At 53.5% G+C, this 21,809-nt stretch overlaps 1 protein-coding gene across 1 annotated transcript in view; it reads right to left on the bottom strand.

The window, feature by feature from the left end:
* Positions 1–2,203: 2,203 nt before the first annotated feature.
* PHGDH (phosphoglycerate dehydrogenase) overlaps positions 2,204–21,809 on the bottom strand; it is a 32,279-nt gene continuing 12,673 nt past the window's right edge. The window contains exons 4-12 of the mRNA XM_015076191.3: positions 19,779–19,833; positions 19,582–19,680; positions 11,734–11,866; positions 11,085–11,233; positions 9,517–9,669; positions 5,811–5,943; positions 4,724–4,854; positions 3,427–3,664; positions 2,204–2,505 (exon numbers count right to left, since the gene is read on the bottom strand). Of these exons, the coding sequence (XP_014931677.2) occupies positions 2,351–2,505; positions 3,427–3,664; positions 4,724–4,854; positions 5,811–5,943; positions 9,517–9,669; positions 11,085–11,233; positions 11,734–11,866; positions 19,582–19,680; positions 19,779–19,833 (1,246 nt within the window). The 3' untranslated portion in view covers positions 2,204–2,350. The remainder of the gene's footprint in view (positions 2,506–3,426; positions 3,665–4,723; positions 4,855–5,810; positions 5,944–9,516; positions 9,670–11,084; positions 11,234–11,733; positions 11,867–19,581; positions 19,681–19,778; positions 19,834–21,809) is intronic.

The following is a 21,809-nucleotide window of genomic DNA, read 5'->3' as shown; positions in this document are numbered from 1 at the left end:
TGGTGCTAAAACTGCCTCTGCTGGCCTGAGCAACCAGAACCTTCCATATCACCCGATGCTGGTGCCTGCCTCCACTCAGGAGTCATGTGAACACAATGTGGGCGTGATCATAAAAAGACTTAACAATGAGGATATCAGGATGCCGACCCGTTGAATAGATGCTGCCTGTGCCCTTGGCACACCAGCCGGTTATCAGCCCTGGTTCAACCCAGGGCACCCAGGGTGTCATTGGTCATTGCATCTACTGCACAGAGGTTCCTGGCCCCATGCAAGTCCCCTCCTTCACTGAGAGCACTGGGCCTTCCTCTCATGGCTCTGGGAGCACTTCCTTGAAACTGACACCTGCTGGCTGTGAAAAGAGCCCTCCCCACCAATGGAAGGTCAGCACAGGAGGGAAGGATTTTCAGTTGCCCTGTCCCACATTCACCCTAAAGTCGGCTACTATCATTGGTTTATTTGTCCACAGAGGGCTGGCGGGTAAAGAATTTCCCTGTGTAGGAAAAAAAAACAAATTGCCCTGGGTGACCTGGAGCAGGAAAGAGGATGAAAGGATCACTAGGTAAGAGCACCAAGCCACATTACAGGTGCCTCGAGCAGGAATGCATCACATGACGCATCAACACAGACGTGAAGACTGGCTGGCCCACTGCTTCCATGAGAGAGCTGAAGGCACGCCTCTCCTTCCAGGGCAAGATACACAAGAATGCCATTGCTCTCCAAAGTGAGGTGTACAGAGATGCCACAAACCACAGAGGGACACCGAGGAATAAACAGCATCCTCTGTGTGGCGCCAGCTGGGTTTGCAAGTCTTGCTTTTATGGATCTGGAAGTTATGTGGATGGTCGTGGGACAAGACGATGCAAGGAAATTGTCCCATGCCTTTTCATGCCACCAAGGCTAGAAAGCCACTTAGAGATGCTCCAGTAGTTAGAGTTCCCAGAAGTTGTTCTGACCACCTTTGAGCACCAAGTACAGTGTGTCCAGAGAGTTTCGAAGAAAAACACCGAGACTGAATGTTGAGTTCGAATTTCAACGCACTTTGGAACTTGATCAGTTTCAGCCTGTTTTTCTAGGATCGGTGGCCTCAAGGGAAGGCCTTGTTGATGCATGGGATTCCGTGAAAGAGACTGAGGGAGACCTGCCGTCTACTCTCAAAGAAAGGGATGAAGAAACTCGTATTTACCAAGTGTACTTCCCAGAAACCCCATGTTAATCGCTTTAATCCTCACTGGGGTTCTGAGGCACCCATCCCTCCTCCTGATGAGAAAACAAAGGTTTAGGAGAATTAGACATTCCTTGAAGGCCCACCCTTTTCTCGGAGCACTGCAGACACAGCACAGCCACCATCCCCGGTGGTTCCCCTGGGCCTTTCACTCAATCACAGCACTCAAGAGGCCATAGTGGGGGGTCGCTCCCGCGAATGCCCACCAGCAGCCCTGGGCCAGGCCTTCTCAGTCCAGATGGGAGCCTCAAAAACAGATGCTATTGGGCCCAAGGTAGGTATAGGTCATCTCCTCCTAAAGGGGAGGAACCATCAAAAGGTAAAGCCTTTAGGGTCAGAGAGTGCCATTCTGTCATGTTTCGTGAAAACCATCTTTTTTTTTTTTTTCTTTTTTAAAGTCAAGTAATACACTGTCCAACCCGTTCTGAGCTGGCTTTGTGAAATCGCAAGTATTCTCATGCCTCATACCTTAACTTACTTTCTTCCCCTTATGAAACCTTCCGAACACCTCAGGGATATCACCCTCAGCTCAAATCATGCCTCTTCTGGACTCAACATGAATTCATACACACCTCAGCACACCCAGTGGCCTCTGTGTGCTGTCCCTCCCACTGAACGGTGACTTCTTTGGGAACGGTCTGGGTTTTAAGCTTCCTCCTAGGCAAATCACCTAGCCTGCGTGCGTAACGTGCCCGTTTGAGGAATTGTTTTTTCACGTGCACGTATACTCCCAGATGGAAGGGATCTGAAATACCACAGGATTCTGAAATACCGAGTTTTCTACCTGCAAAAAATGCGCTTGAATAACCTGAGAGACAGACAAGAGAGGGATCCCTCTTCTGAGCACACACCCAGGCATGCACTTTGCTCACCCCAATCTCCCGCCACACCCACTACCCTCCTGCAGCCGAACCTTGCCCACGGCTGCCTGCGGGTGCCCTCTGGTGGCTCTTCAGGGTAATAACAGCAGCGCATTGGCGATCTGGGGTAGGCTTTTTATTGGGTGGTTCTCACTGCTCTACAGAGGTCAACTAAGGTCTGCAGAGTAACCAGTGTCGGCCCGAGATGTGGATCTCCTCTCTCTGTTGGTCACGGTGGGCAGGTTTTCTTCAGAAAAGCCCCCAGGGCTCAGAACTGGAACTGGAAAGCCTCAGTCACATGTTGCTTCCATGCGTCCAGGCTGGGCAGCAGAGAGGAGAGGCCCATGACGTGCCAGGTCTCCCCATTTGACACCATCGAGGTCTGGTAAGACAGCAGCTGCACTCCTGCCTCTGCCAGAAGGCCTGGGAAGTAGACAGACAAACTCCTGGTTGGCACGGGGCATGGGGGAAGAAGCAAGAGACAGGGAGCAGGATTGGAAGTCCTGGATTCCTGTGATCAAAGTTGCAATGGGGGGTGATAGTCTCAGAATCAAAGAGCTAAGGGCACCTGCCCAGGGCACCTGCCCAGCTTCCCTCGCTATCCAGAGACTCTTTAGGAACACCCTGACCATCAGGCAAGGCAGAGAAGGGAAGATCCAGCCACAGATTTCGAGCCTTCTTCTGACTTGCTTGCTGTCGGTTTTATCTGGACCAACAGCAAAGGAGAAAAGCAGGGGAAAGTGCCTCTGGTCAGCTGGCAAGGATGGTGAAATTAGGCCCTTTGAGGTCTGTGGATGCACTCAGCCAAACCTGGAAGGGCTCCAAAACTCCCAGAGTCCCGGTGCCAGAGGCCTGGGGCAGGTCCAAGATGCTCACGACTGCCGGAGCGGATGTCTACACAGGCTTGGTTGCCGTCCGGCCCACAGGCAGGAGAGCCACACTCAAAGGCTCAGAGTTCCTGGGCCCAGAGGCCTGGGACCCAGCTCTCCAAGCACGTCCACGCTGTGTGCTTAATATGGTGAGCAGGCCAGTCAGTAGGGGCTCTGGGGTCCTACTGCCGGCCCACGGCTCTGTGACCTGGGATAAGGCACTTTCTCTCTGAACTCTGTATCCACTTCCCAAATGTTCTGGGAACTGGCAGGACAGACCCCCCCTCCCCCCACTGTGTGCTGCAGATCCAGAAATGCCCTGAGGGGCAGAGAGGGGCTACAGGAGGCAAAGGTCCATGGAGCCCAATGCCAGGGGAGACCACCGCCCACCCCACCCCCCCGCCCCAGTCCCGTGCCACACACACACTCGCCCCTGCTTCAAGGGCACAGGCCAGCCCTACGAACCCCTCCTCACCAATCATGGTGGGCAGCATCGCAGGATTAGCCGGCTGAGCCCGGAAGATGAGCAGGGGCAGACCCCTGCGGAGAGGCACCTCTGGCCTGAAGATAGCTCCGTTGAGCGCCTGCAGCACTGGCGTGGTGCCCTGGACCAAGCCCACAGTCTGGTAGGGGGCACCTGCCAGGGCCACGGTCAACAGGCTTTCCCCACAGCACTGCTCCCCTGGCCCAGCAGGGTTGTGGGAGGTGGTCACCTGCGGGGAGAAGGCAAGGGGGCTCCGTTATGCCTGCCGGCTGCACTGCATCCCCCCTCTGTGTCCACCTCACTGCTGATCTGTAGTGCTCCAGGCCGGCCAACATGCTCAGCGATTCAGGGCCGGAGGAGAGGGCCAATGGGCCCAGTCAGGTGTCCCTGAGCATTAGCTTCCTGGGACAAAGGTCTCCATCAAGGGAGGGCAAGGAGAGATCTGCCAGGTACAGGCAAAGGCTGGGAGCTGGGAAGGAGGAGAAAGGGGGCGGCCCGCCCTGCCCACCACTTCCTGCACAGACTCCCTGGCCTAGTGGAGGAGGAGAAGAAGAGGGGAGACATGGGAGTTCCCGCTGGCTGAGAAACGCAGACTGTGCTCTAAAAAGGGAAGCAGAGGGGAAGACACCAAAAGGGAGGCATGAGGGCTGTGTAGGAAGCTTCCAGAATTTGCAAGCTAATCAAGAAACTGGGTGCTATGGGGATGCCTGGGTGGCTCAGTCGGTTAAGCGTCCGACTTTGGCACATATCATGATCTCACAGTTGGTGGGTTTGAGCCCCGCATCAGGCTCTGTGCTGACAGCTTGGAGCCTGGAGCCTGCTTGGAATTCTTTGTCTCCCTCTCTCTCTGCCGCTCCCCCCCTGGCACTCTGTCTCTTGAAAATAAACAAATGTTAAAAAAAAATTTTTTAAAAAAAGAAAGAAAGAAAGAAACTGGGTGCTATGGTAAGAGGAGTCAGAGACTGCTGGTCTACCTCCCAGCCTCCAGCCAGATGCAGCTTGGCCCCTCGTCTTCCTCAGCTGTAAAATAGGGGTGCTGCTCCGGCCTCCCATTCTCATGGGGCACTTATACACAAAGCACTATCAGGAGTGCTAGGTTCACTCAGCAACACTCAGAGGCAGGCGGACAGAGAAACGATGGCTGCCTATCACAGACGGTCAGTGTCAACGACGGGGCCTACACTCGGGGCTCCCACTCAATGAGCGGGGCTGTAAGCATATTCTGGAAAGGTAGGGAGAGAAGGGCAGGGCCCAGAGGGAAAGGAAAGGGGGGGCGAGGGGCACACACATTGAGGCCAGCCTCTTTCACCAGCAGCTTGGCGTTCACCAAGTTCACATCCGCCTGATTGGAAGTGTCTTTGAGGAGGCCTACAATGACCGCGGGGCTCAGGCAGTTCCCAGCATTCTTCAGGGAGGTTCCTGGGGACGGAGAAGTTATCATAAGATCACTGTTTGGTGAACAACACAGGAGCCGCAGGCCGGAGACCACTGGCGCCTAGCTTTGGGTCGCGGCCTCCTCGCTGCCCTGTCCCCCCCACCCCCCACCCTGCCCGGGGCAGTTCTGCTTCCCTCTGGAGGGCAGAGAGCCAGTTACTGCCACCCAGTTCCCCGCATTGTTTTCTCCGGGGATCCCCTGGTTCTGACCTTGCCTATTACTGGCAGTGCTCAGGGTCTAACCACCCCCGAGCTCTCCCCAAGTGAGCAGATGCATAGCAGGCCATAGTGGGGGGCAAGCCTCGGCAGGGTTTGGGGAGCTAGACTCCTCCCCCATCTCTCACCACATCCGCACAAGCTGGACCCACTGCAAAAGTGGCTGGAGCCTGAGGGCAGACCTCAAGTACTGTCCTCATGCCCACTCCCCAGCTGACCAACTGCTCCCCAGGGCCATGGCTTGCCCGAGGACCCACCTTACTATTTCACAGAGCCCGAACTGTCCCACCGCCTCGTCTAGCACGCCCACCCCAACTCTCACTTTTCAAGAACCCAAGGCTCAGAGAAAGGAAAGTCACACAGCAGGTAAGCGACAGGGCCAAACCCAGAATCAAAGGTCCTGTCGCTTAATCTGGGACTCCCTCCACCAATCCTGTGGCCTCTCATGTGAAACTCTGTCTCTTGTGGAGGTTTCTCTGGCACCCAGAACACCTACATCTTAAAAATACTATACAAACGTGACTTGTGAAAATCACATGTATTTCCCAGTGATTTTTCTGCGCCCTTCCCCTCTGTCCCCACTGGGTAGCAAGTAAGCCATATACGGACATAACGTGGGACATGGGGTCACAAGACCAGGTCAAGTTGCTTCCCAGTCCCTCACTGTCGCTGAACTGCTGCACACAGAACCCTCTTCCCCTCCCTCTGCAGTGTCCCCAGCTCACCCTGTGTTACCACCTGGATGGTCCCTTTGGGGGATCCAGCCCAGGCTCGCATCAGTGCCCCCAGAGCTTCTGCCAGACCAATCCAAGGCTTGGTGTGCGGAGAGAAGGCACTGGTAAGGGCCTGGGCGTTCACCTGCACAGAAAGGGGAGCAGAGCTAAGGTCAGGAAAAGGAGGGGCAAACGTCTGCCCATCTCAGCTACCAACCACAGCTCCACGTAGACAGCAAAAGGCACAGACCCATCCTTGCTTCATGTGCCTGGGGGGCTGGGAGGGAAGACAACTTCCATCAGCCACCAACAAGACAATAAATTGCTGGGGATTGCTGTAGAGCCAGAAAAGCACACAAAAGGCTAAGACCATTCCAAATCTCCAGAAGGGGGATAAAGGAATATCTCCGTCCCTGAACAGTGCCAGCCTCACCCCCCCGCCCCCCGCATGGAAGACTGGTCTTTCCTGTGCTGGGGAAGGGTCCGGACGGCACAGTAGGAAGGTGGGTCTTTGACGTAAGCTGTATGGCAAGTCACAGATCACTTGGACCTAGAGTGGTAGGTCATTCCAGGATGCCTTCCTGTTTACTTTATACCTCAATTAAAAAAGTGAGTGTGTACATGGTCATTAATCACTTTGACCAAATATCACAATTTGTGAAGTTGAATTCACATACTCTTGATGATCCTATCACCTTTCAAACGTTGGCCCACCACAAGGCAACCTGGGCAGCTAAAGGGGGCAAAAGCCATGTGTCCTTCTAAAGGTAGAAGTCTAGGGGCACCTGGGTGGCTCAGGCGGTTAAGCATCTGACTTCGGCTCAGGTCATGATCTCGTGGTTCATGAGTTCGAGCCCCATGCCTGGCTCTGTGCTGACAGCTCAGAGCCGGGAGCCTGCTTCAGATTCTGTGTCTCCCTCTCTCTCTGCCCCTCCCCTGCTGTGCTCTGTCTCTCTCTCTGCCCCTCCCCTGCTGTGCTCTGTCTCTCTCTCTCTATCAAAAATAAATAAATGTTAAAAAAAATTTTTTTTAAAGGTAGAAGTCTAGGGTAGGTCTGGACCCCCAACCAGGAACTTGGTAACAAAGCCAGCTTGTCTTGGGTCAGAATTTTGATTCCATTTTGTGGCTCAAGATGGTCTGGCTCTGTAAATAAACTCTACCCAAAAAAAAGGGTGAGGCACCTGGGTGGCTCAGTTGGATAAGCATTTGACTCTTAATTTCAGCTCAGGTCCTGATCGCATGGTTTGTGAGTTTGAGTCCTGTGTAGGGCTTTGTGCTGACAACACAGAGCCTGCTTGGGATGCTCTCTCTCCCTCTCTCTCTGTCCTTTCCCTGCGTGTGCACTCTCTCTCAAAATAAATAAATAAACTTAAAAGAAGAAAAGAAAAGAAAAAAGAAAAAAAGAAAAAAGATGGTCTGGCTCTGAAATTAAGCATTGGCCACTTTGGTGACTCAACGTGTAAAGAGAACCAAAGAATTGAAGAAGGATTTAATTTGAAACCTGGGGTTTGATCCAAATCAAACAGGCTGCTGATGTTGGAAATAGCCAGGGGGGCAGAGCTTCCCACCAGACCCTTCTGCGCGGGCGGCATCCTGGCTTGAGAGCTCCTGTGGCGGGGTTTCCCTGCTCCTCTCCAAGGGGACACAGAAAAGAGCAGCAGTGAACCAGGAGGTGGGACGAGGCAGGCCCAGTGGCCAGGAGCAGAGTGGAAGTGCCACCCGCCAGTGGGCTGGGCTGAGCTTGCAGGACGTGGAGGAAAGTGTCCTCTGGGCAGCCCCTGCGGAACCCAACCCGGGGGTGCTCCTTGCAGGGTCACAGAACAAGCGGGAGGGCTCCAAGAGTCAGGCGCCTGACCCTACTGTTAGTCTGTGTCTAAGGTTAGGACAGAACGAAACTGAAGTGGACGCACGGGGAGAGATTTCCCATGTGACACAAATGTCTTTCTTTCCAAAAGCCTACCGCAGGACAGCCAGCCGCTTTGCGTGAGACTTAAATTTTCCCAAGTCTAGGGGCACCCGGGTGATTCATTTGGTTAAGCCTCAGACTTTGGCTCAGGTCACGATCTCACAGTTCGTGGGTTTGAGCCCCACATCGGGCTCTGTGCTGACAGTTCAGAGCCTGGAGCCTGCTTCGGATTCTGTGTCTTTTTCTCTTTCAGTCCCTTCCAGCCTTGCGCTCTGTCTCTCTCAAAAATAAATAAACATTAAAAATAATAAAAAAAAAAAAATTTGCCCAAGTTTACTTTGACCAAGAGAGTTTACCTCTGATATAAGATGGGAATAGCTTGTGGTTCCATTTGATGGAGCTGGTGGTAAGGAGCCCCCAGCATGAAAAGGCCTGGAATGCCACCATGACCTAATGACACCATGGGAACTCCGAAGGGCTGTGACAGGTGGGCAGACGCATGCCTGGCAAAGGGCTACAAGGGGAAAAGCCCGGCCCCAGTTGGTGGATACTGGCCACTGCCCAGGCCTCAGCCCAGGTCCCAGCGCATCACCTGGGGGGACCTGCTCAGAAACTAGATGTGCAAAGGGAGAAAGTGCCCCCCACTCTGGGGAGCCAAGTGACGCAGAATACATAGGGGAGAGGCACACAGATGGGCTGGCCAAGTGTGGTCGCAGACCACCAGGCTGGCCCTGAGGGCGGGGGATGGGGTCGGTCCTTCAGGGGAGCAGCTGGCTCCCTTACTCCCTCAGGGTGTAGATGGCAGGGTGGCCCAGAAAGCTGGGCTATCAAACCAGGGCTGGCGGGCTGAACAAAGCATCCTGTGTCTCTCCTGCTATGGTTCCGTCTTCGGCTGTGAAAATCCCCAGGCTGAGGCTCAGCCAGGAAGGTCGGGGACCAGCCTTGGCTCCCTTCTGGAGGGAGATAAACTTAAAGATATAAACTAATGAAATCTTAACAAGGGAGAATATGGTCCATTGCCAATGGGTTGAAACTGGACTGGAAAGGTCAAACAAGTCTTTGTGAAGGGGTGGCAAGCCCCCCTGAAAGAGAGCTATGCCTTCCTTAGTCATCGATGTCCCCAGAGGGTTAGGACAGATTCTGGTACCCACTGGAGCTTAAGGGACATCCAAAGACTGAATGATTGAGACAGGACTGGAAGTAAGTTAAGTAAGTTAAGCTTGGAGGCAAAATGTGCCAGGAAGGGCTGAGTATGAGCTAAGAGAGGAAGTAGGGACACCAGGCCATGATTTGGGGAAACAGAGGGGGCTTGGGGGGGTTCATTCTGGGACTGGGGACTCGTCCCGCCCAGGGTTCTAAGGTGGACATGGGACAAGGAGCACTCAGGCCTCGGAGGTGAGAGAGGACCCTGACAAGCTTCTCCACCGGCCGGTCCCCCAGCTGCCACTCCCCACGGCATCCAGCATCATCCAGGCCACACTCCTTCATTCCCAAGGCTTGTGGAGAACAAAGGAGCATTTCTCCGGAGCCCAGACCCTGGGAAGAGCAGCAATCTCAGCAGCAAGGCTACAATATAGCAGTGCCGAGCCGGGTCCCCACGGCCCGGCTGTAGCTACCAAGGCTGGGACAGGGCGGCTCCTGCCACCCCACCCACAGGCCTGGCTCAGGGGACTCCTTATCTTCTGCTCCTAGAGCAGAATCAGATCGGCACACTACTGTTCACAGGACCTATCACCACTCCCCAAAACCAGATGCCCCGCTCCTGCTCCTCCCCCTGAACCCTGGGCTCCAGCCCCACTTGGCCATACTTACCACCCCTGCCAGGGACTTCCCCTTCACCATGTCCACAAACTGGATGGCAATCTCTTCCCCGCAGCGGCTCTGGGCCTCCTTGGTGCTGGCACCCAGGTGGGGGCAGCTGATGACGCTCTCGTGGTCCACCAAGGCGCGGTCCTTCGGTGGCTCCTACCCAGAAAGAGACACCTCTTGGTTGGCTGCCCAGGGAAACCAGAGAGAAGGGCAGGGGTGACGACGCCTTCTACTTCAGTCTTGCCAGGTCGCTGGTCTCCAGGCCTGGCTTCCTCATTAATGTCCCACCATGGCAGAGTGGACAGAAGGATGGATGGGATTTGCATCTCAGCTCCACCGTTTATGCGCCTTCGGGTAAATCTCCGCCTACTTCTCTGAGCCTTGGTTTCATCATCTATAAAATGGGCTAATACCAGCCATCCGGTAACACTGCTGTGCAGATTATGTGCCAGTAACTCAGGAAGCTGTCAGCCAGTGTTGCTGTTACTGGTTTTTCCCCTGAATCTGTGCAGCACAGACTGTCAGCTCTTCACACAGTAGGCTCTCTGCACAGGTGTCACATCCTGGCTGTCACCACAACCGGCGGTCCACCCGAGCCCCTCTGCCCACCCTCCAGTGTCCCTCCCACCCTTCGGCTCACTGAGCACAACGCACTGCCTTTGGGAACATCACTCAGGTCTCTTGTCTGGCCACTTGGGCCTATGAGTGCTGTCCACATATTAGCAAGTGCCATGAGGAGGCCAAAGACAGCAAGAGGAAGGTGCTGGGCTGGGGGATGGCCAGGCGTGAGTCTGCCTTCGAGAAGCTTACCGTCTGGTTAAGATGACCGGGAGTACCAGCCCAAGGCACTGTGTCCCTGGGCAGGGAAGACGCAGTGAGTGCTCCAGGGCTCAGAGAGGGCTGGGGACCCGCCAAGGCCCCACCGCAAGTAACCAGCAACCCCCAGCTGCCTAATCCAAAATTCCTGCTCTTTCTCCCGGATCTCTGATGCTGGTGGCAGGGCTTTTGAGAGAGGCCAACAGCATCCAAGTGGAAATGCCCTATCCATCATTCCAGCTCTCCCGTGGAGAGACAGAAAGAGCAGCCCATGCTCGGGACCAGGGGGACACTTCTGGCCATTATTCTCAGGCTTCGTTTCCTTCCCTGAAGAGAGGATAAGCCAATGGACACTGGGTGGAATGTCTTCTTGGCAATGGGATTCATTTCATCAGAGACCTGCACCAATACATTGCACCCTGCCCCAAGTGACCTCTCTCTGCCCCAGGTTCTCGACCTCAGAACTCATTTGTGGCACCGTCTCCCCAGAAGTTATACACATGGCAGCAGTGGAGGGCGCCTGCAACCAGGAATTGGGTCCTATTTAACATCTGAGTTTTGCAAAAAACAACATGGCTGTCTCTGTAGTAAGCTCTGCAAGGGCTCCTCAGATCACAAGGGCATGATCTGTGGCAACACGATTTGTCCCGTTTACCACAGGTGCTAGAGACCCTAAGCCAAAGGCTTCTGTGCCTGCCGGGCTCTCTGCCCGGGGCCCCTCTGCTCACCGCTCCTGTCCTCTGCCAGGCACTCACCTCCGTAAACACGTCCAGTGCAGCACCAGCACACTGACCCGACTGCAGGGCCCGGAGCAGGGCGCCCTCGTCCACGATCCCTCCCCGAGCACAGTTCACCACACGCACCCCCTTCTTGCACTGGGCAAAGGTGCTGTCATTCAGCAAGCCTGCGAGGAGGGAGGAGATTTACTGCAGCGCCGGTGCTTGGCATCCGGGCACCAGTACCAGGCCCCCCCTTGCCCACCAGCTCCTTCCCCGCTGGCCTCCTTCCAGCAGGGCGACAGCCTCTCTGGTCTCACCTCTCCCTTCTTGGACGCTCTGGGGCAAAAGTCTCTGTTCCAGACTTAGGCCTAACTCAGTTTAGAAACATCCGAGTACTGCCTGAGGTATTTGTGCATTGAGCAGGCCCCAGAACCAGAAAGGCCAGCAGTGGCCCCAGGAAAACACTGTGGGATCACTGGTCGGACATGTTGACCCAGTTCATACCGTGCATTTTCAGCTAGCTCACTCCTGCTCCGTGTGATGCAGGGCCGGCTAACAAAGCATCACCATGCCCGCCATGCCCAAGGGACCTGGTCACCAGCGTCTGCAGAAGGGCCAGATGGAGGGCCCACCCTGATCCGGTCTGTGGCTTCTGAGGTCAACCCATCAGCAGGGACACACGTACCCGTGGTGGAGGGCAGGAGAGGTGTGTGCACAGTGATAAAATCACAGAGAGGCCAGATCTCCTCCAGGGGCAGCTGCTCAACACCAAAGGAAGCCGAGACTTCCGGCGAAATGATGGGGTCGTACCCTATAGTCTGGTCAGAAGCGAGAGAGAGACAGAGAGAGGAGCTGATGTCACTATTAATTTTAGTATTGGTATTATTAATAACGGTGGCCATTTAGTGAGCCACTATTGCTAAACCTTTCCAAACGCCGGTTTACCTCTCACACTAATACAGTAAAGGCTGGCACTATTCTGTTTTAGAGCTGGAGAAAGTGGGGCTCACACATTAGGAGGAGCAGGCCCCGAGTGCAAAGGGAGGCCCAGGCCCTTAACCATCAACAGATGCAAAAGCAGCGTGGGGTCGGGGGGTGCGGGGGGAAGGTGGAGCTCAGAAACTCATGGCAAGCAGGGAGCCTCAGAGAGGCAGGACAACCACTTGGCAGCAGTGATGCACTCGTGGGGTACAACCAGGCAAGAGAGGACAGGCTGGCCGTGGCCCAGGACCCACGGGGTCAGAGCACAGGCAGGGGCACTGACAACTTCAGCAGAGTGAGGAAGCAGGGGGTGGGGGCAGTGTGATCAAGCAGACCAAGAATGGACACTGGGGAGTGGTGTAGACACATCAGCGAGGAAAGTTTGGTTCCTTCTTGAAGTTTCTTAAAATGCATCTTGTCTTGGAAGGCATGACTTGGTGACTAATCACACAGAGGTCTAAAGGATGAGAGACGGATCCTTTCAACAAGACAGGTTTGATGGGGGTGCGGAACAAGGACGTCAAGAGGGGAGAAAGGGAGACATAAAGGAACCGTGGATGGGGAGGGACCCAGAAGAACGTTCTGGGCTGACAGGGGAGGAGGGGATTCCCCAGGCGGAGTGACCTCTCCGAGGCTGCTGAGAAGGAAGGGAGGCCGACTCCTGGGAGACAGGGGGCAGGCAGGAAACTCCGGGGGTACAGACTCCATCAGCCTCATGGTGTTTACCAAAGGCCATCAGATACCGGTGAGGGAAGGACAGCTGGAGAAGACAAAGCTCAGAAGAAAGAAGAAAGGAGTAGTCATCGCTCATAATGGCGAACACTCCTTTCGCATTTACTATGTCAGGTGCTTCCAACTCATATCCAATGGATTAGGCACGATGATTTCCCCCATTTTACAGATGAGGAAAGTAAGGCAGCGAGGTGAAATGATTTAGTCATGGTCACACAGGGGGCAAATGGTGGCGTGGGGACAAGAACCAGTGTTTGGATTTTGGGGCCTGTGCCCACAGTGCCCATCCTTCTACATCAGGTAGGGAGGCTCACAGCCCCTCCTGAGAAGACAGGGGTGGAGGAAATAGACACTTCTCTCCTGCATCAGAACCAGTGTTGGGTGCCAGTCGCACATGTCTCAGCAAGGGCAACGCTCTGAAGGTTACCAAGCCAGCACAAGAAGCTGGGAAGAACCCGCAACCAGCCATGAAGCATCACACCTCTTTCAACAGCAAAGACTTAATCCACTTTCTGTCGGGTCTACCCAGGAGGTCGACCCCGAACTCTCTCCTTCAGCTTGGTCCACGTCAGCAGCATTGACTGGGGGAAAGAGGTGTAGCAGCCATAAAAACCTCAAAGGCATCAATGTCCTCAAGAAGGCAGGACAGCCAATTGACCTGGGCACACCGGCAGAAGCCAAGGGGCGGACACTGAACCAGGAGGCCTGGACCTGGGTCCTCAGTCCTAAGTAGAGGAATTAGGTGGATGATTTCAAAGTCCTCCCCTGTTCCAACATTCAATAATTCAATATTCCTTGAAAAAAAAAAGTTCCCTTAACCCAGAAGCGTTACAGGTGAACCCTACAATGTTCAGAGATGGCCCAGGATTAAACAAAAACAAACAGAACAGAACGCATAATACTCGAACACTTTAACGGTGGTCACCTCTGTGTGGTGGAATTTTTTGCTCCTGTATGTTTTCCTGTGCTTTGTACTGTTTCTCCCACTGATCACCAATTCTTTGGGGGAAACATAAAAGTTATCTTAGAAAATCACAGCAAAGAAGCTTTCTATATAAAATTCAGCCCTTCCAGAGAAGGAACTGAAAATGGTTGGTTATGAATAAGGTACAGATTTCAGATCACATTTTTCATCATCAGCCTCGTGGAACCAGGAAAGCCAAGGTGAAGGTTTGTGGGGGAGAGGCTGTAGGTCACAAGGTCATGACCACCCCAGCCCAAATGGTCATTCCCTTCAGATAGAACCTATTCGTTTCGTGGGGACAATGAGGTGTCTGGGGGAGGAGAGAGGATCTCTGCCCATGTCCTTACAAGTCCTCTTTGTCTGCCGGCTCAGAGGCTGTCCGGAACAATGGCCCTGTTCATGTCTAATCCCGATGTACTTTGTTCATGTGAGTGGGGACAGGTCGGGAACACCAGCAGAGGTCACAAAGCCAAGCCTCATGGAGGCAAGTTCACGCAACGCTAGGGCTTCTGGGCTCTCAGGAGCCAAGAAGCAGTGGGGGGATGCTGGGAGAAAGGGTCCCGTGGGCCGAGCCTGGCTCAGCATCCCCACGGGAGGGGCCTATAGCTAAAGGGGGAGATGGGGAAGGAGGAGATGGGCATCTTCCACAGTGGTCAACGGGCCCTGACTCAGCTTTCTTTCTCTTGTTCAGCTGTAGACAACTGCAGGGAAGAATTCGGCTGAGAAAACCCATTTGCATTTTTCACTCAAGATCCTCAGGGCAGACAGGAGCTGAACTCAGCCAGGAGTTGGGGTTCTCACATCAGGAGACCATTAGGGGAGGAGGGGGGAGTAGGAAGAGTGACACTGGGCCCAGGAGACCAATGTCTGAGTAGGGTCCTGACGGGTCCTGGAAAGGGTCAGATGTCCTGATGGACAGAAGTTGGAACAATTCCAGGTACATACCATCCGATGACTATTCCTAGAGGAGCCTTAGGGACACCCGCAGAGGGGCTCCACGCCTGAACCCCGGCCTCACCAGCCTCCTGTTGCTGGGCAGCAGCGGAAGCCTAGCTTTTCATGCAGAGCCACCTCCCCGCTGGTGACACAGAAGGCAGGAGAGGCTGCCTACATCTACTCTGGGCCCTCTGGCTTAGCAGTGGATGCCAGAGAGCAAGGGGGCCTTCAAAGGAAAGGTGCCTCCCCATCATACCCCCTTTCTACCCCACAGCCAATTCTTTTGCCTTAGGATTAGAACTCTCTCCCCTTTGGACAATGAAATCTTACCAGAAACCCAATATAAAAACTGACCAAGGCTGCAGAGGTAAAGGCCCAGAGCCCCACCACCTACTGTCTCCCGAGGGTCTCCCTCGCTGTGTCCCTAAGGCACCTTTTTGGAACTTCAGGCTCTGGGAAGAACTTGAAATCAGTACTCTAGGGCAGCAGGAACTGCAGTTACCAGACTGAGATAGGAGCTGCCTGCCTCAGGAGGCTTTGTCCTGAGAAAGGAGGAGCACAGAGACACGGCATGGATCATGCACCATGCAGCCGGTGCAGATTGGGACCGAAGACCGTGCTGGTGCACGACAAAGGGCACCAGACTGGAAGTCAGGAAACCTGGAGTTTCAGCTGGACTCCACCATTTACTAGTCCTATTATCTGGAACATTATCATACAGCCTTCCTGGGCCTCAGTTTCCTTATCTGTAAAACTGGGATGATAATATTGACCCCGAGGGGTCACCGTGAGCACAGTATCTGACCAGGCAGACCTCAGTAAACATTAGCTGGGTCTGAAAGAAATCAGTGAGAGCTGGCGCCTTGGGTTCAATGTCCACCCCTCTGGGCCAACTTCAGATTCATCACGACACTGGCCGCACAGTAACTGTCAAGAGATGCTTGTCTGCTCCTCAGGGAAAAACCTTGGTAAGAGAGTGCAAGGCTCAGCTCCTGGCGGGCTTGGGTCTGATCACACATTCTAGGGGACACGCCAGCGTGAATGTCTCTGAAGCGTACAACCTGTGATTCGGCACGAGGTTGGGAAAAATCTTCAGGCAGAAAGAATGCCATGGAGCCTGACTCAGATGACCCAGACCACCAGCAGGCTACCGGCTGCCAGAATTATCCCAAAACACACATCTGTGCCATGAGGCCCAGAGCCAGTCAGCAGCTGCTCTCAGCGGGCCTGGGAAGGTTCCTTCCAGGCCTGTGCTCGTTGGGAACGACAGCATAGAAGGGCTCTCCCCCAACACACACTCAACCAGGTGCTGCTGGGAAGTCCCCTAGCAGAGCTAAGGTCCAGCATATCCCCCCTTCCCTGAGTGACCAGATAGTGACAAAGAAAGGACAGGAAAGAAAGGGGGGGGGGCAGCCCCCACATCTGAGCACAAAAGGGTCTCTGCCAACCCTCCTGTGACATGAAGGGGTCAACTCTTAAATCATGATACTGTGGAAGGGGCTGGATGTTAGTCATCCATTAACAGCCTCATTAGTGATTAACAGCCTGGGTGACAGATTAAAGCCCAGGGTAAGACCCGAGGGGAGGGGTGATAAAGATAATCTGCACATGCTCAGCCGAGTTGCCTGAGCCGCCCAACCAGGACTCCTCGGAGTCTCCTCCGCCTCCTGGTCCACTCTGTCTTCAACCACAGTGTTCGCCCAAGTTACTGTAACAAACCACAGCCCTTAATAGTTTTATTCTATTTCCAACGACGGCACAGTGAACTCCCTGCTAAGGACCACTCCACAGATAAAGAAACTTGTAGCCCATGGGTAAGGGGTGCCTGGAGATACCAGAGTTTTAAAGGCCGTCTGCTTCTACATCTGCCAATGCATACACTTCGTCCACACATGCCGGCCAAGTACTCAACCAGTCTCACAGGTGTATCTGCAGTAGTGGGAGACTTGGCTCTCCCCCTTCCATCTGGGGACAGCTCTGGCTGTAGCTCTGTTCCCTCGGGCTTGTACCTCTTGGTCCTCCATGGATCCACTGCTTAGAGAGCAATACTCTTCTACAGACTGCCCGTTAGCTATTGGGCAGCCTCCCAGGATGCCTCCCAAGTCACGATGGGGCTCAGTGACCCGAGTGCCTTCAACCCTTACTTAGGAAGTATAGACAGGAACCTCACACCATCACCTTCCATCTCCAGAACTTTCAGTCTCGCAGAGCTTGGGTTCACAATACTTCAGAGTCTGACTGGTACAGAGCATGAGAAATGTCACCTTCCTTGTTCTGGAAGCCATGCTTCTTTTAATGCTGCCAAACATCACATGACCTTCCTATCAGCCATGCCACTTTTAACTGTACACTGTATTTCTGTCAACCAAAGGTCTCCCCCGCTACAAAAGCTTTTTAACAACACCTCTACATCTAATATATGTTCAGTTGCTTTGGGGGACCATGTGTAGGGCACTGGTAGGTATTCTAGCCAGACTTCCTGTTAGGATGCCCAACTAGCATTCTAGCCTTCTTATGTTTTTTAGGATCTCATTCCACACCCTTGAGAATTAACCACCTCTCCCTGCTTCCTGTCATCCAGGCCATTGGTGAAAAAGATGGAGAAGGCAGAGAGCCCTTCACCATCCTGGACCACCTCCCTCCAGATGGAGACAGGGCTATGCTCAACCAGTTACTAAAGCCTTAGCACCAAGCTCACGTTTTCCATCTTAATCCCAAGGGTATCATGAAAGACCTCGCCAACGTCTTACTGACGTCCGCATTTCCAAACCATCTAAATGTCTATCCTTGAGGAAGTGGCTAAATAAAAGGCTATTTGTCTACACAACAGAATTCCACGCAGTAGTTTAAAAATACGGTAAATGTATTTATTACAAGACATACATTTTTATGTTGGCAGCATGTATAACAGTCTATTCTCAAAGGGCACAGAATCCCTCTGTAGGCAAAGAACTGTATGCATTCCGTGTAAACGCACAGAAAAAAGTCCAAGGTGACACACGCTAAAGTGATGTTACCTGTGAGACCAGGATTGGGGTGGTACCCAAGGAGATAAGGATCTAGAAGTCAGTTTTTGTGAGAAGGCGTTCACCTATTATCTAACTAAAATAAAATCTTAAACCCCCCAGGTACAAGACATCTGGGGATTCCCACCATCCATCAGTTTACTGCTGGTTTCCAAAGGCAGAACAAGGCCAATGGAAAACAATTTGCGTCTAGTAAACACTGATCATTGTTTCCTGCCTGGATGCCGATAAACCCATCCCTTTCACAATTTGTTCAACGATCCTCCCTCCTCGCCCTTTGGAAAATCTTGCCCTTTGCAGCCGCTCACATCAACCTAGCAGATCTGGACCAAGCGGGTCAGTAATCTGTCTGCCCTGCGGCAAAACTCACCTGGGCTCGGGAATATGTTAGGAAGCTCCGTCAAAGTGAGCAAAGAGTATAAACAAAGGCCACCTGGGCCACTCCGAAATGACCAGGGCTGCTGGCAAGGGTGGAGGGGTGGGGGGAATGACCATTCCAAGGGATGTTTCAGGGGTTTCCAAAGATCATGTCCCAAAGCAAGACAGCTGACAGTGACCCTCCAGAGACATCCGGACAGAAGAACCCCCAAGTGAAGCACCTATGTGAAGCCCTGACCCCTGCTTTTAGAGCAGAGCCCTTACGTTAATCCCTCACAAAAGAGAGGAGGAGAAAGCACACCTTTCAGCGCATGGCACCTCGCTGCCCCTGCACCAAAGGGATGGCTTTGGTTTGTTCTCATGACCAGTGGATCCTGCTGGGCCAGGGATCTCGAAAAACGTGCCGCGGCTTAGGGAAGATGTCTGGCTGGCATGAATAAATGTGGTGGGGAAGAGAGGCAGGAGGGAGAGGAAGATGTTCAATGCGGTATGATGGGGCACCCACCTGGGTTCTTGTCTACCTTCCGTTTGCAGGAAGTCTTAGCAAATACATACAAACTTCAGACATCAGTATAAAAGTAAGGGTTAATCTATAAGGTTCCTTCTAACTCTGTGAAGTGGGGAGGCGGGGAGAAGGACACAAGAAAGGGAGGAAGAAGAGGAGAAAGGGAGAATGCCATAGTAGGTCTATGAAAATTTTTCTAGAAATGATCTCCTTGCCAAAACTGTTTTCCTTTATGTTTAACAAAAGCCTTCCTGGCTGCAGTTCGAAAACACGATCCCCCCACAGCCCCGGTGAATAAGGAGACGTCAGCTAGCACTCCGAGCTGCCTAGGCCCTGGCCCCTGCAGGTGCTCTCCTATGTGTGGCTCAGCGGCCTCCCCCTTTGCGAGGCCTCCCGGACCGGCCTCAGGGGGTGGCACTGCTCTTAATGACAGCCCCTCGCTCAGCCAGAACCACTGAGTTCCCAGAGTGGGATAAAGCAGGTCCTGGAGGGAGACGGGGGTCAGGGAAGAATTCTGAGAAATATGTCGTGCCTCAGCCACTGCAGGCTTTAACATCGTATCACGGCATACACGGAAGCACGCTGCTGTCTCTTCTGCACTACGGAGTGGAGCCAGCCAGTGGATGGACAGCTGCTTTGCTAGAAGGCTCCAAATTTGCTCCTGTTTTTCTAAATTATCCCAGGGAACAGACACGGCAAAACAACGAGCCCTCGTGGCAGGGGAGGAAAAGGACAGGACACTAGACCCCTCTGCTCCACGGGGACTCAGGGCAATTACTCCCCTCAGAGCTGAGTGGCCTGCACCAAGTTATTCCCAGATTTTGAGGTCAGGTATCCAGAATGGCAGGCCAACGTTCCTCCCCTCCCCGGCTACACTGCCTACTTAGTCAGGGGCTCTACCAGAGGGTCAGAGCCTCCTAGGAAAAAACCTTTACCTTCTCTCGAGCAAGGCTGCCTTTCCCGAAACTGCTACAGAGAGCCCCACATCCAAGGGGTTCGCCAGCCTCTTACCTTCATCCCAAAGGACTGCATTCGGGTGGCCACCTCTCTTCCGATCCTGCCCAGGCCAAGAATTCCCAGGATCTTTCCATTTAGCTCTGTTCCCATGAACTGCAAGCAAACAAGCAAAAGGCAAGGAAGCCAAAGTGAGCGGCAGAGTGGACCCCAGGCACCGAGCCAGGCGGGGCGGGGCAAGACCGGCTGCTCACCTTCTTCCGTTCCCATTTGCCGTCCTTCATGGAAGCCGTGGCCTGGGGAATCTGCCTGCAAGGACAGACACAGGCTCAGCCGGGGCCCACGCAGAAGGCAGGGCGTGAGGTCTGACCGGCCGCCTCTGACAGTCATTCCCCTGGGGGCCGGGCTCAGTCTGGGTCTGGAGCTCAGGTACAGAGACACCGAGGGGGGTCAAGGGAGTGGAGCAGAGGGAAACTGCCCAGCGAGGCCTGACAGGGGAGCCCTGGGATTTCTGTCTCCAGCCAGGACTCCGGGTCAAGGTTCTGATTCCACCTCAACCACCAAGTGACTCTAGGCATGTAAGAAGTCAGAGCCAATCCTCAGGGTTCCCAGGGATAACAAATGGGGTATTGAGCGACTCTGAAGACATCAGGTTCATTAAGGAAGTTCAAGGATTTTCATTTTATTTTTCCATCAAAGGCTGCCACCTGCATCTTCTACTGTATCAACAGACAGCTGGTTAATTCTTCCTTACAGTTTCTTAAGCCGCAGCAGTCTCAGGCTACCCTAGGACGGGTGGGTGCCACGGTGCATACCAACTCCTACCCCAACACCCAGCCTATTTCCTCCTATTGGTTAAAACAAAGGTCTGAGTCTCCACCTGTTTTCTGGAGGGGACAAAGGAAGTTAGGGCAGAGTCAGAGGTGAGAGGGTAAGATTATGTCATCCGGGCTTCTCTGGAAGTGCAAAAGGGAGACAGGAAACAATGTTTAAAATGTTGAAGGAGCGGGGTGCTGGGTGGCTCAGTCAGTTAAACATCCAACTTCGGCTCAGGTCATGATCTCACAGTTCATGAGTTCGAGCCCAACGTCAGGCTCTATGAGGACAACCCAGTGCCTGGAGCCTTGCTTCGGATTCTGTGTCTCTCTCTCTCTCTGCCCCTTCCCCACTCACACTCTGTCTCTCTCTCAAAAACAAATAAAAATTTAAAAAATGTTTAAGGAGTACCTTCTCTATTTTAGACACTCCATAAGAAATGCATAGACAAGGGGCACCTGGGTGGCTCAGTTGATTAAGCATCTGACTCTTGGTTTTGGCTCAGGTCATGATCTCATGATTTGTGGGTTCGAGCCCTACATCGGGCTCCAAGCTAACAGCACAGAGCCTGCTTGGGATTCTCTCTCTCCTTCTCTTTCTGTCCCTCCACACCCCGCCCCCCCCCCCCCACCCCCGCCGGTCGCTACCGCCGCCATGCAAGAGTGCTCTCCCTCTCTCTCTCAAAATAAAAAAAAAAATTAAAAAAAATGCTTAGACACATCTTAGCACCTGTAATGCTCACAACATCTGCGTGGAGAGAGACAAGGCAGGGACTAAACACCCTGAGCTGGCATCACCCATTGGAAGTAGCTGAATTGACTCAAAGCCAAGGAAGACATCGCCCTCACAGTTAAACTCCAAAGTATTTAAATGCAGTCTTTCCCGCCAGTCACAAAACTCAGGGCGGTGTGTGTGTGTGTGTGCATGTGCGCACGCACACAAGCACGAGTGTGTAAACAGAGAGATTCCAACATGCTGTTCATTTTTCTCCATCTCACTGAATTCTTATAAAAAATACACTTCGTGGTCTACACATGGCCGACACACTTCCATCTGAGGGCAGGTTGAGGGGGGCATCTGTGCCCCCGTGACGTCACGGGTAAGCTCACAAAGCTCAAGTAACAGGCTTCACGGGGAGAAGCTCCCATCAGACCCATCAGGCCTCAGTAGTGGGTCCTCATTTCAGGAATGTCCCAAGGATAATGACTTGCCTTGAGGAAGGGCTTGCTTCTCAGCAAAGCTAGCCTGATAACATGCTCTAACCTAGTGAGACAGAGCCCATGGCCTCCTCTCAGGTCTGGCTCACTGCTACTCCCGAGCCCTGCTATTTCCTCCTCTCTGCCCTCCTGAGCCCACAGTACCATCTAAGACAGGTGCATGTGGCACCGTGGGGCACAAGACACTCCCAAGCCCCTCCAGGCGCCCACGAGTCCTCCTCAGGCTTTAACACTTCGGGGTCCTCACAGTAC

The sequence above is a fragment of the Acinonyx jubatus genome, chromosome C1, assembly GCF_027475565.1.
Source record: "Acinonyx jubatus isolate Ajub_Pintada_27869175 chromosome C1, VMU_Ajub_asm_v1.0, whole genome shotgun sequence".
Classification (NCBI taxonomy): domain Eukaryota; kingdom Metazoa; phylum Chordata; class Mammalia; order Carnivora; family Felidae; genus Acinonyx; species Acinonyx jubatus.
The sequence above is the reverse complement of the archived record's forward strand: the minus strand, read 5'-3'. Positions and strand labels throughout refer to the sequence as shown.